The sequence below is a fragment of the Schistocerca gregaria genome, chromosome 1, assembly GCF_023897955.1.
Source record: "Schistocerca gregaria isolate iqSchGreg1 chromosome 1, iqSchGreg1.2, whole genome shotgun sequence".
Taxonomy (NCBI): Eukaryota; Metazoa; Arthropoda; class Insecta; order Orthoptera; family Acrididae; genus Schistocerca; species Schistocerca gregaria.
In genome coordinates, this window is record NC_064920.1 from 1,057,594,272 (window position 1) to 1,057,608,056 (window position 13,785).

Genomic DNA, 13,785 nt, shown 5'->3' on the forward strand with positions numbered 1-13,785 from the left:
TCAATGTTGATTCCCTGAAAGAGTGTAATAGGAAGAATGACCTTTTAGTATTACTCAGTTCTTTCAATTTGAGCTCCGTCATTGATTTTTCTACTCGGATAACAAAGAACAGCAGTACATTGATAGATAACTTTTTTATAGACCAAGATAAGTTTAAGGACATAAATGCTTATCCTGTTGAGAATGGTCTTTCAGATCATAGTGCACAGCTTGTTACAGTACATGACATAGCTCCATGCAGTATAATAAATCAGACTTTCAAAGCAGTGCGTTCAATTAACAATATAAATATTGCAAACTTTCGGGAAAGCCTACAGCAGCTAGACTGGGATGAAGTGTATAAGGAACCCAATGCAAACTTGAAATATAACTTATTTCACAATACATTTTTAAGGGTATTTGAAAATTGTTTTCCCAAGAAAATAGTTAAACATAATTCCAAGAAAACATATAAAAAACCTTGGCTAACTAAAGGAATAAGAACATCTTGCAACCGTAAAAGAGAACTGTATCTAACAGCAAGAGGGAATACTGACCCCGAAATTGTTCAATATTATAAAAACTATTGTGCGGTACTAAGAAAAGTTATTAAAAAGTCCAGAAGCAAGTGTATCATGTCTGAGATCAGTAACTCTGATAATAAAATTAAAGCAATTTGGAATATTATTGAAAGGGAAACAGGGCAACCAAGAGCACAGGAAGACTTTAGTGCAATAAAACTGAATGACAAGTGCACTAAGAAACAATCAGAAATTGAAAATATTTTGAATAATCATTTTTTAAATGTTGTGGAGAAAATAGGATCTAGATCTTCACTAGAAGAGGCAAGGCTATTAATAGAAGAGGCCATACCTGCGCAGTTTGAAACAACTGTAATTCCACCAACCTCTCCCTCTGAAATCAGTAAAATAATAAATTCACTGAAAAGTAAAAGCTCTTACGGAATTGATGGCATTTCCAGCAAAGTACTGAAAGCTTGTTCCCCACAGATAAGTAGGATTCTCAGCCACGTATGTAATAGCTCTTTGGAGCAGGGTGTTTTCCCTGATAGACTGAAATATGCCATTGTAAAACCATTGCATAAAAAGGGGGATACGTCGGATGTCAACAACTACCGCCCAATCTCTCTTCTGACAGCTCTATCAAAAATTTTTTAGAAAGTAATGTATTCAAGAGTAGCCTCCCATATTTGTAAAAATAAAGTACTAACAAAATGTCAGTTTGGTTTTCAGAAAGGCTTTTCAACAGAAAATGCTATATATATGCTTTCACTGATCAAATATTAAATGCTCTGAATAACCGGACATCACCCATTGGTATTTTTTGTGATCTCTCAAAGGCCTTTGATTGTGTAAATCATGGAATTCTTTTAGATAAGCTAAATCATTATGGTTTGAGTGGGGCAGTGCACAAATGGTTTAATTCATACTGGAAGAATGCAGAAAGTTGAAATAAGTGGTTCGTGTAATGTTAAAACAACAGCTGATCCTCAAACTGGGGTGCTATCAAGCACAGGGTCCCACAGGGTTCGGTCTTAGGTCCTTTACTGTTCTTGATATACATTAATGACTTACCATTCCACATTGATGAAGATGCAAAGTTAGTTCTTTTTGCTGATGATACAAGTATAGTAATAACATCCAAAAACCAAGAACTAAGTGATGTAATTGTAAATGATGTTTTTCACAAAATTATTAAGTGGTTCTCAGCAAACGGACTCTCTTTAAATTTTGATAAAACACAGTATATACAGTTCCGTACAGTAAATGGCACAACTCCAGTAATAAATATAGAATTTGAACAGAAGTCTGTAGCTAAGATAGAATTTTCAAAATTTTTAGGTGTGTCCATTGATGAGAGGTTAAACTGGAAGCAACACATTGATGGTCTGCTGAAACGTCTGAGTTCAGCTACGTATGCTATTAGGGTTATTGCAAATTTTGGTGATAAGAATCTCAGTAAATTAGCTTACTATGCCTACTTTCATTCACTGCTTTCGTATGGCATCATATTCTGGGGTAATTCATTGTTGAGTAGAAAAGTACTCATTGCACAAAAACGTGTAATCAGAATAATTGCTGGAGCCCACCCACGGTCATCCTGCAGACATCTATTTAAGGATCTAGGGATCCTCACAGTAACCTTACAGTATACATATTCCCTTATGAAATTTGTTGATAATAATCCAACCCAATTCAAAAGTAATAGCAGTGTGCATACCTATAACACCAGGAGAAAGGATGGTCTTCACTATGCAGGGTTAAATCTGACTTTGGCACAGAAAGGGGTAAATTATGCTGCCACAAAAGTCTTTGGGCACCTACCAAACAGCATCAAAAGCCTGACAGATAGCCAACTAACATTTAAAAATAAATTAAAAGAATTTTTAGATGACAACTCCTTCTACTCACTGGCTGAATTTTTAGATATAAACTAAATAAAAAAAATAATAAAATAAAAAAAACTTAATCATTAGTGTCATGCAATATTTTGTGTAATGGAATTTCTTGTACAGACATCTTTTATTAACCTGAGACGTTCCACATCATTACGAAGTGTCGTATTCATGATCTATGGAACAAGTATTAATCTAATCTAATCTGGTTTAAAGCCAACCCACTGACATTAAACTTCGGAAAGACTCGCTATATGCAATTCAGAACCTGTAAGAGGTTTCTACCCAGCATATGCATAAAGTATGAAGAAGAGCAGATAGAAGAGGTTGACAGTCTTAAATTCCTGGGATTACAACTTGATAATAAATTCAGTTGGGAGAAGCACACCACAGAACTGCAGAAACGCCTTAACAAATCTGTATTTGCAGTTCGAGTGTTAGCAGACATAGGCGACATAAAAGTGAAAAAGCTAGCATACTTTGCCTACTTTCATTCCATAATGTCATATGGTATAATATGTTGGGGTAACTATTCAAGTCAAACAAAAGTTTTCAGAGTCCAAAAGCGTGTAATGGACTCATGGACGTCTTGTAGAAACCTCTTCAAAGAACTGGGTATACTAACTACTGCCTCGCAGTATATTTACTCCTTAATGAAATTTGTCCTAAATAATATATCTCTTTTTCCAACAAACAGCTCAGTTCATACATACAATACCCGGATCAAAAATGATCTGCACAAGGACTTAAAAGCACTTACTTTAGTTCAAAAAGGGGTCCACTACTCAGGAACACTCATCTTCAATAATTTACCAGCAAACATAACAAATTTAGTTACAAATAGAGATCAGTTTAAAAGGAGCCTGAAAGACTTATTAGTGGCCAACTCCTTCTACCCCATTGACGAATTTTTTAATAGAAACAAATGATGTGTTTTATATATTTATACTATTAGTATTGTTATTTTAGCTTAAAAAAAAATAAAAAAAGGTGACATGTTCCACATCCACGAGGATCTCCTCAACATGGATCTATGGAACAAAAAACTAATCTAATCTAATCTATCTAATCTAATCTGAGTGATATGGGTTTTTCAAACAATGGTCAGTCCAGGATGGAACAACAACATATTATGAAAAGGCTAGATTGCTAATCATCACATAGAGGAGTCATCGAATCGCAGACAAGCACACTGTAAGTGCCAGAGTGACCATCACAAAATTAGACACCTCAAGGTCATCACACCTGCTCCCTGCAATCCATAGTGAATTGCCCACCCCACAGCTTTGTTGCCACATATTCACTGTTAACAGAACACCTCCAGCTGAATTTTTAGTGTTTCTGTGTGATATTGTGTGTTCTTGCGTACTCTCAGTGTTCTGTGGAATAGTGCATTGACATGTGATTGGCAGTGAGCAAAATGCAGGGGCAAGGGTTGTGATACTCCATTTGGTGTGTGTAAAGGGTGAAAAGACATTTAAAAACAATTAAGGTGTTACATCAAATGTACTGACATTTTACTGATCTAGCTGGCAGCCAAGAAGCCACAAATAATTTAAATTCAACACAAATTCATAAAATGACAAGAAAAACAACAAAACCTTGTTAGTTCTGAATTGACTGTATTAAACATTAACAGTGCAGTAACATCAGCAGAATCTGTAGATGCGAGCACATATTTTGATTCTCCATATAAATGAAAATGGAAATCTATGGAAATTGATGGTTTTGACAAGTAATTAGTGTATATAACCATACTTCAATACTATAGTGGAAGAGAGTATCTGATGGCTAGAAAAATACAGGGAGATCACCATGAAAAAATTAACTAATCTTGCTCAAAGATCTGTCTTGCTTATCTCCCCCTTCTTATTTGATTTTGGGTTTAGGAAGGGTAATGATAAATGAGGATGTAGATGAAGATGAAATGGGAGATACGATACTGCGTGAAGAGTTTGACAGAGCACTGAAAGACCTGAGTCGAAACAAGGCCCCCGGAGTAGACAACATTCCATTGGAACTACTGACGGCCTTGGGAGAGCCAGTCCTGACAAAACTCTACCATCTGGTGAGCAAGATGTATGAAATGGGCGAAATACCATCAGACTTCAAGAAGAATATAATAATTCCAATCCCAAAGAAAGCAGGTGTTGACAGATGTGAAAATTACCGAACAATCAGTTAATAAGCCACAGCTGCAAAATACTAACACGAATTCTTTACAGACGAATGGAAAAACTAGTAGAAGCCGACCTCGGGGAAGGTCAGTTTGGATTTCATAGAAATACTGGAACATGTGAGGCAATACCGACCTTACGACTTACCTTAGAAGGAAGAATAAGGAAAGGCAAACTTACATTTCTAGCATTTGTAGACTTAGAGAAAGCTTTTGACAATGTTGACTGGAATACTCTCTTTCAAATGCTAAAGGTGGCAGGGGTAAAATACAGGGAGCAAAAGACTATTTACAATTTGTGTAGAAAACAAATGGCAGTTATAAGAGTTGAGGGGCATGAAAGAGAAGCAGCGGTTGGGAAGAGATTGAGACACGGTTATACCTGTCCCTGATGTTATTCAATCTGTATATTGAGCAAGGAGTAAAGGAAACAAAAGAAAAATTTGGAGTAGGTATTAAAATCCATGGAGAAGAAATAAAAACTTTGAGGTTCGCCGATGACATTGTAATTCTGTCAGAGACAGCAAAGGACTTGGAAGAGGAGTTGAACGGAATGGACAGAGTTTTGAAAGGAGGATATAATATGAACATCAACAAAAGCAAAACAAGGATAATGGAATGTAGTCAAATTAAGTTGGGTGATGCCGAGGGATTAGATTAGGAAATGAGACACTTAAAGTAGTAATGGAGTTTCGCTATTTGGGGAGCAAAATAACTGATGATGGTCGAAGTAGAGAGGATATAAAATGTAGACTGGCAATGGCGAGGAAAGCGATTCTGAAGAAGAGAAATTTGTTAACATCGAGTATAGATTTAAGTGTCAGGAAGTCATTTCTGAAAGTATTTGTATAGAGTGTAGCCATGGATGGAAGTGAAATATGGACGATAAATAGTTTGGACAAGAAGAGAATAGAAGCTTTCTAAATGTGGTGCTATAGAAGAAAGCTGAAGATTAGATGCGTAGATCACATAACTAATGAGGAAGTATTGAATAGGATTGGGGAGAAGAGAAGTTTGTGGCACAACTTGACCAGAAGAAGGGATCGGTTGGTAGGACATGTTCTGAGGCATCAAGGGATTACCAATTTAGTATTGGAGTTAGCGTGGAGGGTAAAAATCGTAGAGGGAGACCAAGAGATGAATACACAAAGCAGATTCAAAAGGATGTAAGCTGCAGTAGGTACTGGGAGATGAAGAAGCTTGCGCAGGATAGAGTAGCATGGAGAGCTGCATGAAACCAGTCTCAGGACTGAAGACCACAACAAAAACAACATGATAAATGAAAATTTTTAATGGAATACAGAGACATTGTAACAGGAAGAATAAAGTTTTGTGTACAAAGCATTTATTGTCATAAACTTTGATAAAACCTGGATTACACAAAACCATATGGACAAATGTATTTTGGTGGACTTCAATGGAAATAATGGCCTGCAAGTACCTACAGTTCCTTTTATATACCATATATTGACATTTTAGGTGATGGTGAAGTGACAAAATGTCAGTAAGAGATGCAAATAAAATATTTTCAGGATGTAGGGAATATTACCAGTCGTATTGACATGAGCCATCGAAACAAAAATACTGGCAGTGGCACATAAGTACTTCCACACTGTCGCTCGTGGAATTTCTCATAAATAAAATGTATTCGTGGGTCACACAATACAATAATGATGCTGTAGGTGTTAGCAAAATAAATTTTATAGTTTTCTTAACAATTTTTTCAGTATTAGTTTCTAAAGGTCCAAGATGACATAAATTCATCAGCAACACCATTTTTTGTAATACAGACACAACAGTTTCATTTCTTTACAGTATTTAATTTTTTATCTTGGGATACTTCTGTGGTTTCATGACAAAACATGTATTATACATGTCTATAAACTTTTAGCATGTTCATAATTTTTTTCCGTCTAAGTATGTTAGCGGTTTTGCATTTTCAACATGTTGAGGTCAAGAATTACTTTCTTCAAAATTTCTTGTAACATTAGTTTTTATTTTTCTTCGTAGCAGCTGGCAAGAATTTTCTTTTGAAAAGTTCTCTATCATATTCTGGACTAAAAATAAAGATGTATCTTTATTTCAGAATTTTTACTAGCATATGAAATTATCACTAACTGATGATGCTGTAAAGTCGTGAGATGACCTTGAGGTGCCTATTTCCATGATGGCAGCTATACTAAACATTTATAACCTTTAAATCAAAAGGTCTTTTTCAGAAATAGTAAGAACACACACAAGCACAACTCTTACACACACAGGCATAGTATCTGGGTGTTGTGGCCGACTGTGGACTGAAACTACATCTAAGCAGCAATACGGGATAGGTGGTGGAGGTAAGCTGGAGGCTTGCGGGGTGGAGAGGAGGAGAGGATAGGATAGGGCTGTTAGGTGCAGAGTCGCAAGGCTGTGTTGGAGGTTGGGGAAGGGGAGAGATGAGAGGAGAAAGGTAGAGAAGGGGAACAGACTAGTAGGTGCACTTGGGTGCAGAATGAAGGCAAGTATATTGCAGGAGCTGGAGCCGGGCAAGATATGGATAGGTGGAGGATTGGGACTTGCAAAGATTTAGGGGGGGGGGGGGGGGGTTGCAAGAATGAAGGGTATGCTGAAGGGAGAGTTCCCACAAGCCCAATTTGGAAAGGGTGGTATTGGCAGGAAGGATCCAGGTGTTGTATGCTGTGAATCAGTCACTGAAGTGAAGACACCCTCTTGTGCCCCATGTTCAGCAACTGGGTGGTCCAGCTGTCTCTGGGCCACAGTCTGCCAATGGCCATTCTTGCGGGGAGACAGCTTGTTAGGTGTCATGCCCACATAGAAAGCAGCACAGCTGCTGTTGCTTAGTTTGTAGATCACGTGGTTGCATTCATGGGTAACCCAGCCTTTGATGGAATAGGCAGTCAGGGGATGTATGGGATATGTCTTGGAGTAGGGATGGACAAGGATATTGTGCAGTTCAGTGGTTGGCGGAATACCACTGTGGGAGGGGTGGGAAGGATAGTTGTTAGGATATTTCTCATTTCAGGGCATGACTATAGGTATTCAAAACCCTAGCGGACAATGTGATTCAGTAGCTTCAGTCCTGGGTGGTACTGAGTCATGTAAGAACTGCTGTTTTGTGGCTGGACAGTGGGTATGTAGGAGGTGGTAGGGCACTGGATAAACAAAGCACAATGGATGGCAGCTATTAAAGTGGAGCTATTGTTAGTGGTAGATACATTTGACGTGGATGGTGGTACTTATGTATCCATCATCAATATTGAGGTCAACATTGAGGAAGGTGGCTTATCGTGCAGAGGAGGACCAGGTGAACTGAATGGGAAAGAAGGTGTTCATCCTCAATCCAGATCATGAAGACATCATCAATGAATCTGAATCAAGTGAGGGGTTTGGGATTCTGGGTGGTTAGGAAGGATTCCTCTAGATGGTCCATGAACAGATTGGCATATAATGTGCCACAAAGGTGCCAATTGCTGTAGCATTGTTTGTTTGTTGGTGATGCCTTCAAAGAAGAATGAATTGTGGGTGAGGATATAATTGGACACGATGAGAAGGAAGGAAGATATCGGCTTGTACCCAGTTGAGCTTTGGAAAAGTTACTGTTCAATAGCAGCAAGCCCACTGGGGATGGTAGTGTGATGGGTGGCATCAACCATGACAAGAAGGATACCAGGTGATAAGGAACAGTAACTGCGGATAGCTAGTGGAGGAAATTGTTGATGACTTTCATATAGGGGCTTTAATGGGTGACAGGTGGAAGGTGTTGGTCCTTAGCCAGAACCGAGTCCCACACACTGTTCCTGCATTAGTGCCTACCTCATGGAATCCCCCGCAGATGGCCTAACCATCATAATATGAAGCTCCAGTTGCAACTACTGCTTCCACAATGACCTCTATATGTTCAAATTCCATCAGAACATAGCTCTCACCAATTCAGTCCTACAAAACCATATAAATCAGGCCTAAACCCCTTCCCAGTAGCTCCTCTCCATCTGTAAAATTCTGCTGCTGTGAAATCCAAAATTCCAGCACCCCAGTTTTAACTTCCAGATTGAAACTTAGCAGCATGCACAATGCCACCTCAAAAATCTTTACATCGTGTTCATCTCCTACTGCCACCTCAGACAACTGCTATTCACCACCTATACAAGAGCCTCCAAGACCACCTATACAAGAGCCTCCAAGCCTCTTCCCACACCCTCCCACAGCCGTCAAACCATGCCTTGCACACTTAATACAGTTATCTCAACTCTGAAACTCTCTCTAACCACCACATAGAATCTAGGACCCAAACAGAACCAAAACACAGTCATGAACCTGTCTTCCTAAAGCTTCCGCCAACGGAAGTATCAGACCTTTCCATAGGCCTTACCTTTTGCCCACTCCTAAATCTAACCACACTACACTTGCTAAACCACTTCTCTCCATCTTCCAGTACATACAGTGGAAACACTTTTTCACCACAAACCCTATCAATCAGACTCAATCCAAAACCAACATTGAACCCTATATGACTCAGTTCACTCCTCCATCCTACCGTGATTCACCCCCAACTGCCCACAGATCACCCCCTGTTAACTTTCCAGAAATTCCTAACCACAAGGTTTGCCTCATTGTCATCCCCAAAATCCCTCAACACGGAAACAAACCTTACATCTGCAGAAAGAGGCACAACTGCTTATCTAAAAACTAATCCTGACCTTATAATCCTACTTGCCAACAAGGTTTCCGTCACTCTTGTTATGAACTGCAGGAATTATTTTGCAGAGGGTCTCGGTCAGCTGTCAGATACATCCATCTACATGCCCTGTCATTGTGATCATATTCCATAAATCCAGAAGGATCTCCAGACCCACCTCAAATTGTTGGGCCCATTCCAAACCCTCCCCCGTCTGTCTCCTTCTCTGCTCAACCCTACCACTCCCATGTTCCTACCTCCTATATGCTTCTTAAAGTCCATAATCCCAATCACCCAGGACACCCCACCAGGGTTGGTTACTGTACCCTCACTGAGAGAAACTCTGCTCTCATGAACCAAAACCTTCAGCTTATTACCTGGCATCTACCTCCCTATCTACCTCTGTTGACTCTCCACAGTTCCTGTTCCTGTACCACACCACACTCTACTCACCACTGTTGATGCCACCTTACCTCTATGCTATGATGATGGCATTGCTGCTATTAAACACTACCTTTCACAGTGCCCAACTGTCAACAAACCTACAAGATCTTTCCTGGTCACCTTAATCAACTATAAACTTACCCTCAATTACCTGTCCTGTGAAGGCATCATCTACAAACAGATCCATGGTACAGCAATGGCCACCTGCATGGCATCATCCTATCCAAACCTGTTCATGGGCCATCTAGTGGAATCCTTTCTAACCATCCAGAATCATAAACCACTCACCTGGTTCAGATTCACTGATGGCATCTTTGTGATCTGTACTGAGGGTGAGAGAATCCTATTCAAATTCTTCCAGAACTGCAACATCTTCTTTTCCAGTTTCTTCACTTGGTCTTCCTCAAACCAACAAGCCAACTTCCTCGATGTTGACCTCCATCTCAACAGTAGCTGCATTATACAATCGTTTACATCAAAACTACCAACACCACCAACAATACCTCCACCAACATCTGACACCCATTCAAAACCAAGAAGTCTACATCTTCATCTACAAATATACTCCACTAGCCACCAAGTGGTGTGTGGCGGAGAGCACAATTCATGCCAAAGTCATATTCCCCCCTCCCCCCCCCCCCCCTCTTCCCTCTGTTCCACTTGCAGATCATGCAAGGGAAAAACAACTGTCTGAATGCCTCAGTACGAGCTCCAATTTCCCTTATCTTTGAATGGTCTTTTCCAAAAAGCATAGCCACAAGTGGTCAGTGCATCTGTAGTGACAAGCAGTCCCTCTCCAAATATGCAAAGAATCCCACTGAGGTTTTCACAGACCAAAATTATTCTCAAGACCTTTTTTAGAAACAAATCTCCCACACTCTGTTGTTCCAGGCCCCTACTGCCTCCTACATACACACTGACCAGCCACAAAGGAGCTCTTCTCTTGTGACTCAGAACCACCAAGGATTGGAGCAACTGAATTGTATTGTCTGTTAGGTTTCCAGCTACCTCTTGTCATTCCTTGAAATGATAAATATCCCTACCACTATCCTCACTACCACTCCCACAGTGGAATTCTGCCATGTACCAAATCTATGCAATATCCTTTTCCATCTCTACTTCAAGATCTGTCCCACACATCCTCCAATCACCACCTACTCCAGCCCTGTCTCTCACATCTCCAATCCATCAAAGGCCATGCCACATGTGAAAGAAGCCATATGATACACAAACTAAGCTGCAACCATTGTGCTCCATTCTATGTGGGCATGACACCTAACAGGATGCTTGTCCACATGAATGGCAACTGCCAGACTGTGACCCAGTAACAACTGGATCACCCAGCCACTAAAAATGTTGCCAATATGATGTGTTTGACTTCAATAACAGCTCCACAGCCTGCAACACCTGGGTCTTTTCTAGCATCACCACCTCTTCTGAACTGCACAGTTGGAAACTCTCCTTTTAGCATATCTTTCATTCCCACAAACCTCTATCGTCAACCTTTCTAGTCTCAGTCCTCTATCTACCTGTCCCCTTCGTTGTTCCCACTCCAGCACTATATATACCTTCATTCTGTCAGTGTACCTCCTGGTCTTCTCACCTTGTCTGCTTATTTCCTCTCCGCTGTCCCTTCCTTGATCCTCCCCCACCCCCTCACCAAGCAGAGTGTGCACCTGCACCTCTGCACCTAGTAGCCACATGGCTCCATCCTCTCCCCACAATCTTCCTACATGCTCTCATTCTCTCAAGCAGCACAACCTTTTCCCCCACCTCTACCCTGCCAGCCTGCCTTCTCCATGCTCCATACATCTTCCTGTCCCCCACTATCCACCATGGATTCCAGCTCACATCAGATGCAGACCACAGTAGCCTGAGACAGTGGCCTTGTGTGTGTGTGTGTGTGTGTGTGTGTGTGTGTGTGTGTGTGTGTGTGTGCATGCGTGCGTGCATGTACTTCCTATTTACAAAGAAGGCATTTTGGCTGAATGTTTAATGTTTAGTAGCCTTTTCATTGTGTCTGTCTCTGACTCAGTGTCTACTCTGCAAGTTGTGGCAATTTGTAACAGCTTAGTGACAAGTCAACATAATTCATCATTTCAGACAGTGCTGCCTAGCAGTGAACATTTGCCAGTTTTCAGACTGGACAAAAATTAATACTCCTACAAGGGACTTAACATACAAACAGCCAGATATTATGTTTTCATGAAAGCAGCACTGCAAATTAACACTGTATCACAAGAATCAAAATACATGCCACTTGCAACTAGTTTTCCAATTCTGATGCTGTTAAGTAGGATTCAAAGCTGAGATCTTTTTAACACTGTATAAATCAGAATGCTTATCAGACTCATATTCAAGACCAAACATTACAGGAATACAATGCAAGGACAGGTGATTGAGCACATTTACAGGTAAAGGCTGTGTCTAAATGAACTGGGTAAGAGGGATAGGGATGAATAAAATAAAACAAAAGTTAACTTGGTAAAAATATTGAAATAATTATGGACTACATATGTAGAAACAAGATAAACAAACCTTAAGTGAATGTATGGCTGGCATGGCAATGGGAGTCTTACCAGAGACATCTACAGCATTTACATTGGCTCCCAAACTGATGAGGAGTTTCATAACCTGTCAAACAATCACACAGGTATTTGAACCACATGGAAACATTTTGATTATGTACATCAACTTCGCGTAACTAGTATCAACTTTGTAAACTGTTGTTAAAAAATAATATCTTATATCAAAATCTCTGTAACATATTCTATAATGGATAATCCATGACTTGTGATATATCACCAGAGGACCTGCCGCAAATTGGAGGCACTTCAGAGTGAATTTTTTCTAACCAAATTGTTCAATTCTCAGAAACAGGAATCTTGTAGTCCACTCAAAAAAATAATGAAAATGACAATAAATCATCAAACATATCACAAATGTAGGGTCATATGCACTAATGTGATAACTCACTTCAAGATCAGCAGTTCGCAAAAGTTGCTGGTTCCACTAGCTGTCAGCCATCATCGTCATTCATGCAGCTGCCATTTGGATGCCCCATTAGCATGGCCATTATCACATAGCCACTGCTACCCCTGCTGATCAAGCTTGTGATGTCTCTGGCACAGAGCAGCCTAACTTTGGGAACCCTTTTCTTTGGACTAGTGAGTCCGGCATGAACTTTCTGCTCCTAATATGTGTAGGAGCCATAGATCATCGTATGTGCAAGTGTCCAATAAGTGTATATTTCATAGTGAAGTCAGTTATCTCTCAACTAATCTCCCGTAATAACCATAGTGGTGACCCCAATACCATCGATGCTTCATCCAGCATTACTTGTGCTTGTTTTCATCATTCACTCACATCATGTGCCAGACTGCACTGTTTATGCCACAACGCATCTACCTGTGACTTTCAGTGCAAGTGTAACAGGCCCCATGAACTCTGCCGATTGAGACCATTAATGGACAAGTGTACCTCCTTCAAACTTGGTTAAAAGTGAACAGCTATATACGCTGGACCATGCCAGCAGCCACCTAGCCTTACCCAGTTCAACATGGCCAACACCTAGCGTGGCAGTACAACAACAGCCACAACATGGCCAGTGCCCGCTGCCTAACTACAACATGGAGGATGTTCCAGTTAAAGACATTGCGGTCTATCCTTAATGCATATCGTCACCTTTGGGATGGCTTGTCACATCAGCAAATTTCCAGGATGGTGAATCGAACATTGCAATGCACAGGGTAGCACATTCTCATTTACATAGTGTCAGCACCCACCACGCACACCGTTTCGGGGAAGCCAGTCGCCTTGACCACGCCAATTTCCATGACCGTTGCACCATGGTTCCACTATGACTACCTTTCACTAGCTTTCATAATGGCACTGGCTGTCCAGCCCACGCAGGCTCCCGGATCTGCTGCCCCGTGACTCCACCATGACTGCCCGCTCGCCCGCTGTTACAACAGCACCGGCCGTTGCACCCAAGCCACGCTCTTCATCAGGTTTGCCAGCTGGACACACCTTGCCAACTCATAAGCCCCCCCGCCATCTCTGCTCCCTCCGTATTATGTGCTGCATGCAGCCACT

General features: G+C 40.7%; 1 protein-coding gene across 1 annotated transcript in view; it reads right to left on the minus strand.

The window, feature by feature from the left end:
• Positions 1 to 13,785, minus strand: part of LOC126281097 (serine/threonine-protein phosphatase 6 regulatory ankyrin repeat subunit A-like) — a 333,802-nt gene that overhangs the window by 82,016 nt on the left and 238,001 nt on the right. The window contains exon 11 of the mRNA XM_049979815.1: positions 12,229 to 12,324. Coding sequence (XP_049835772.1) covers positions 12,229 to 12,324 — 96 coding nt within the window. The remainder of the gene's footprint in view (positions 1 to 12,228; positions 12,325 to 13,785) is intronic.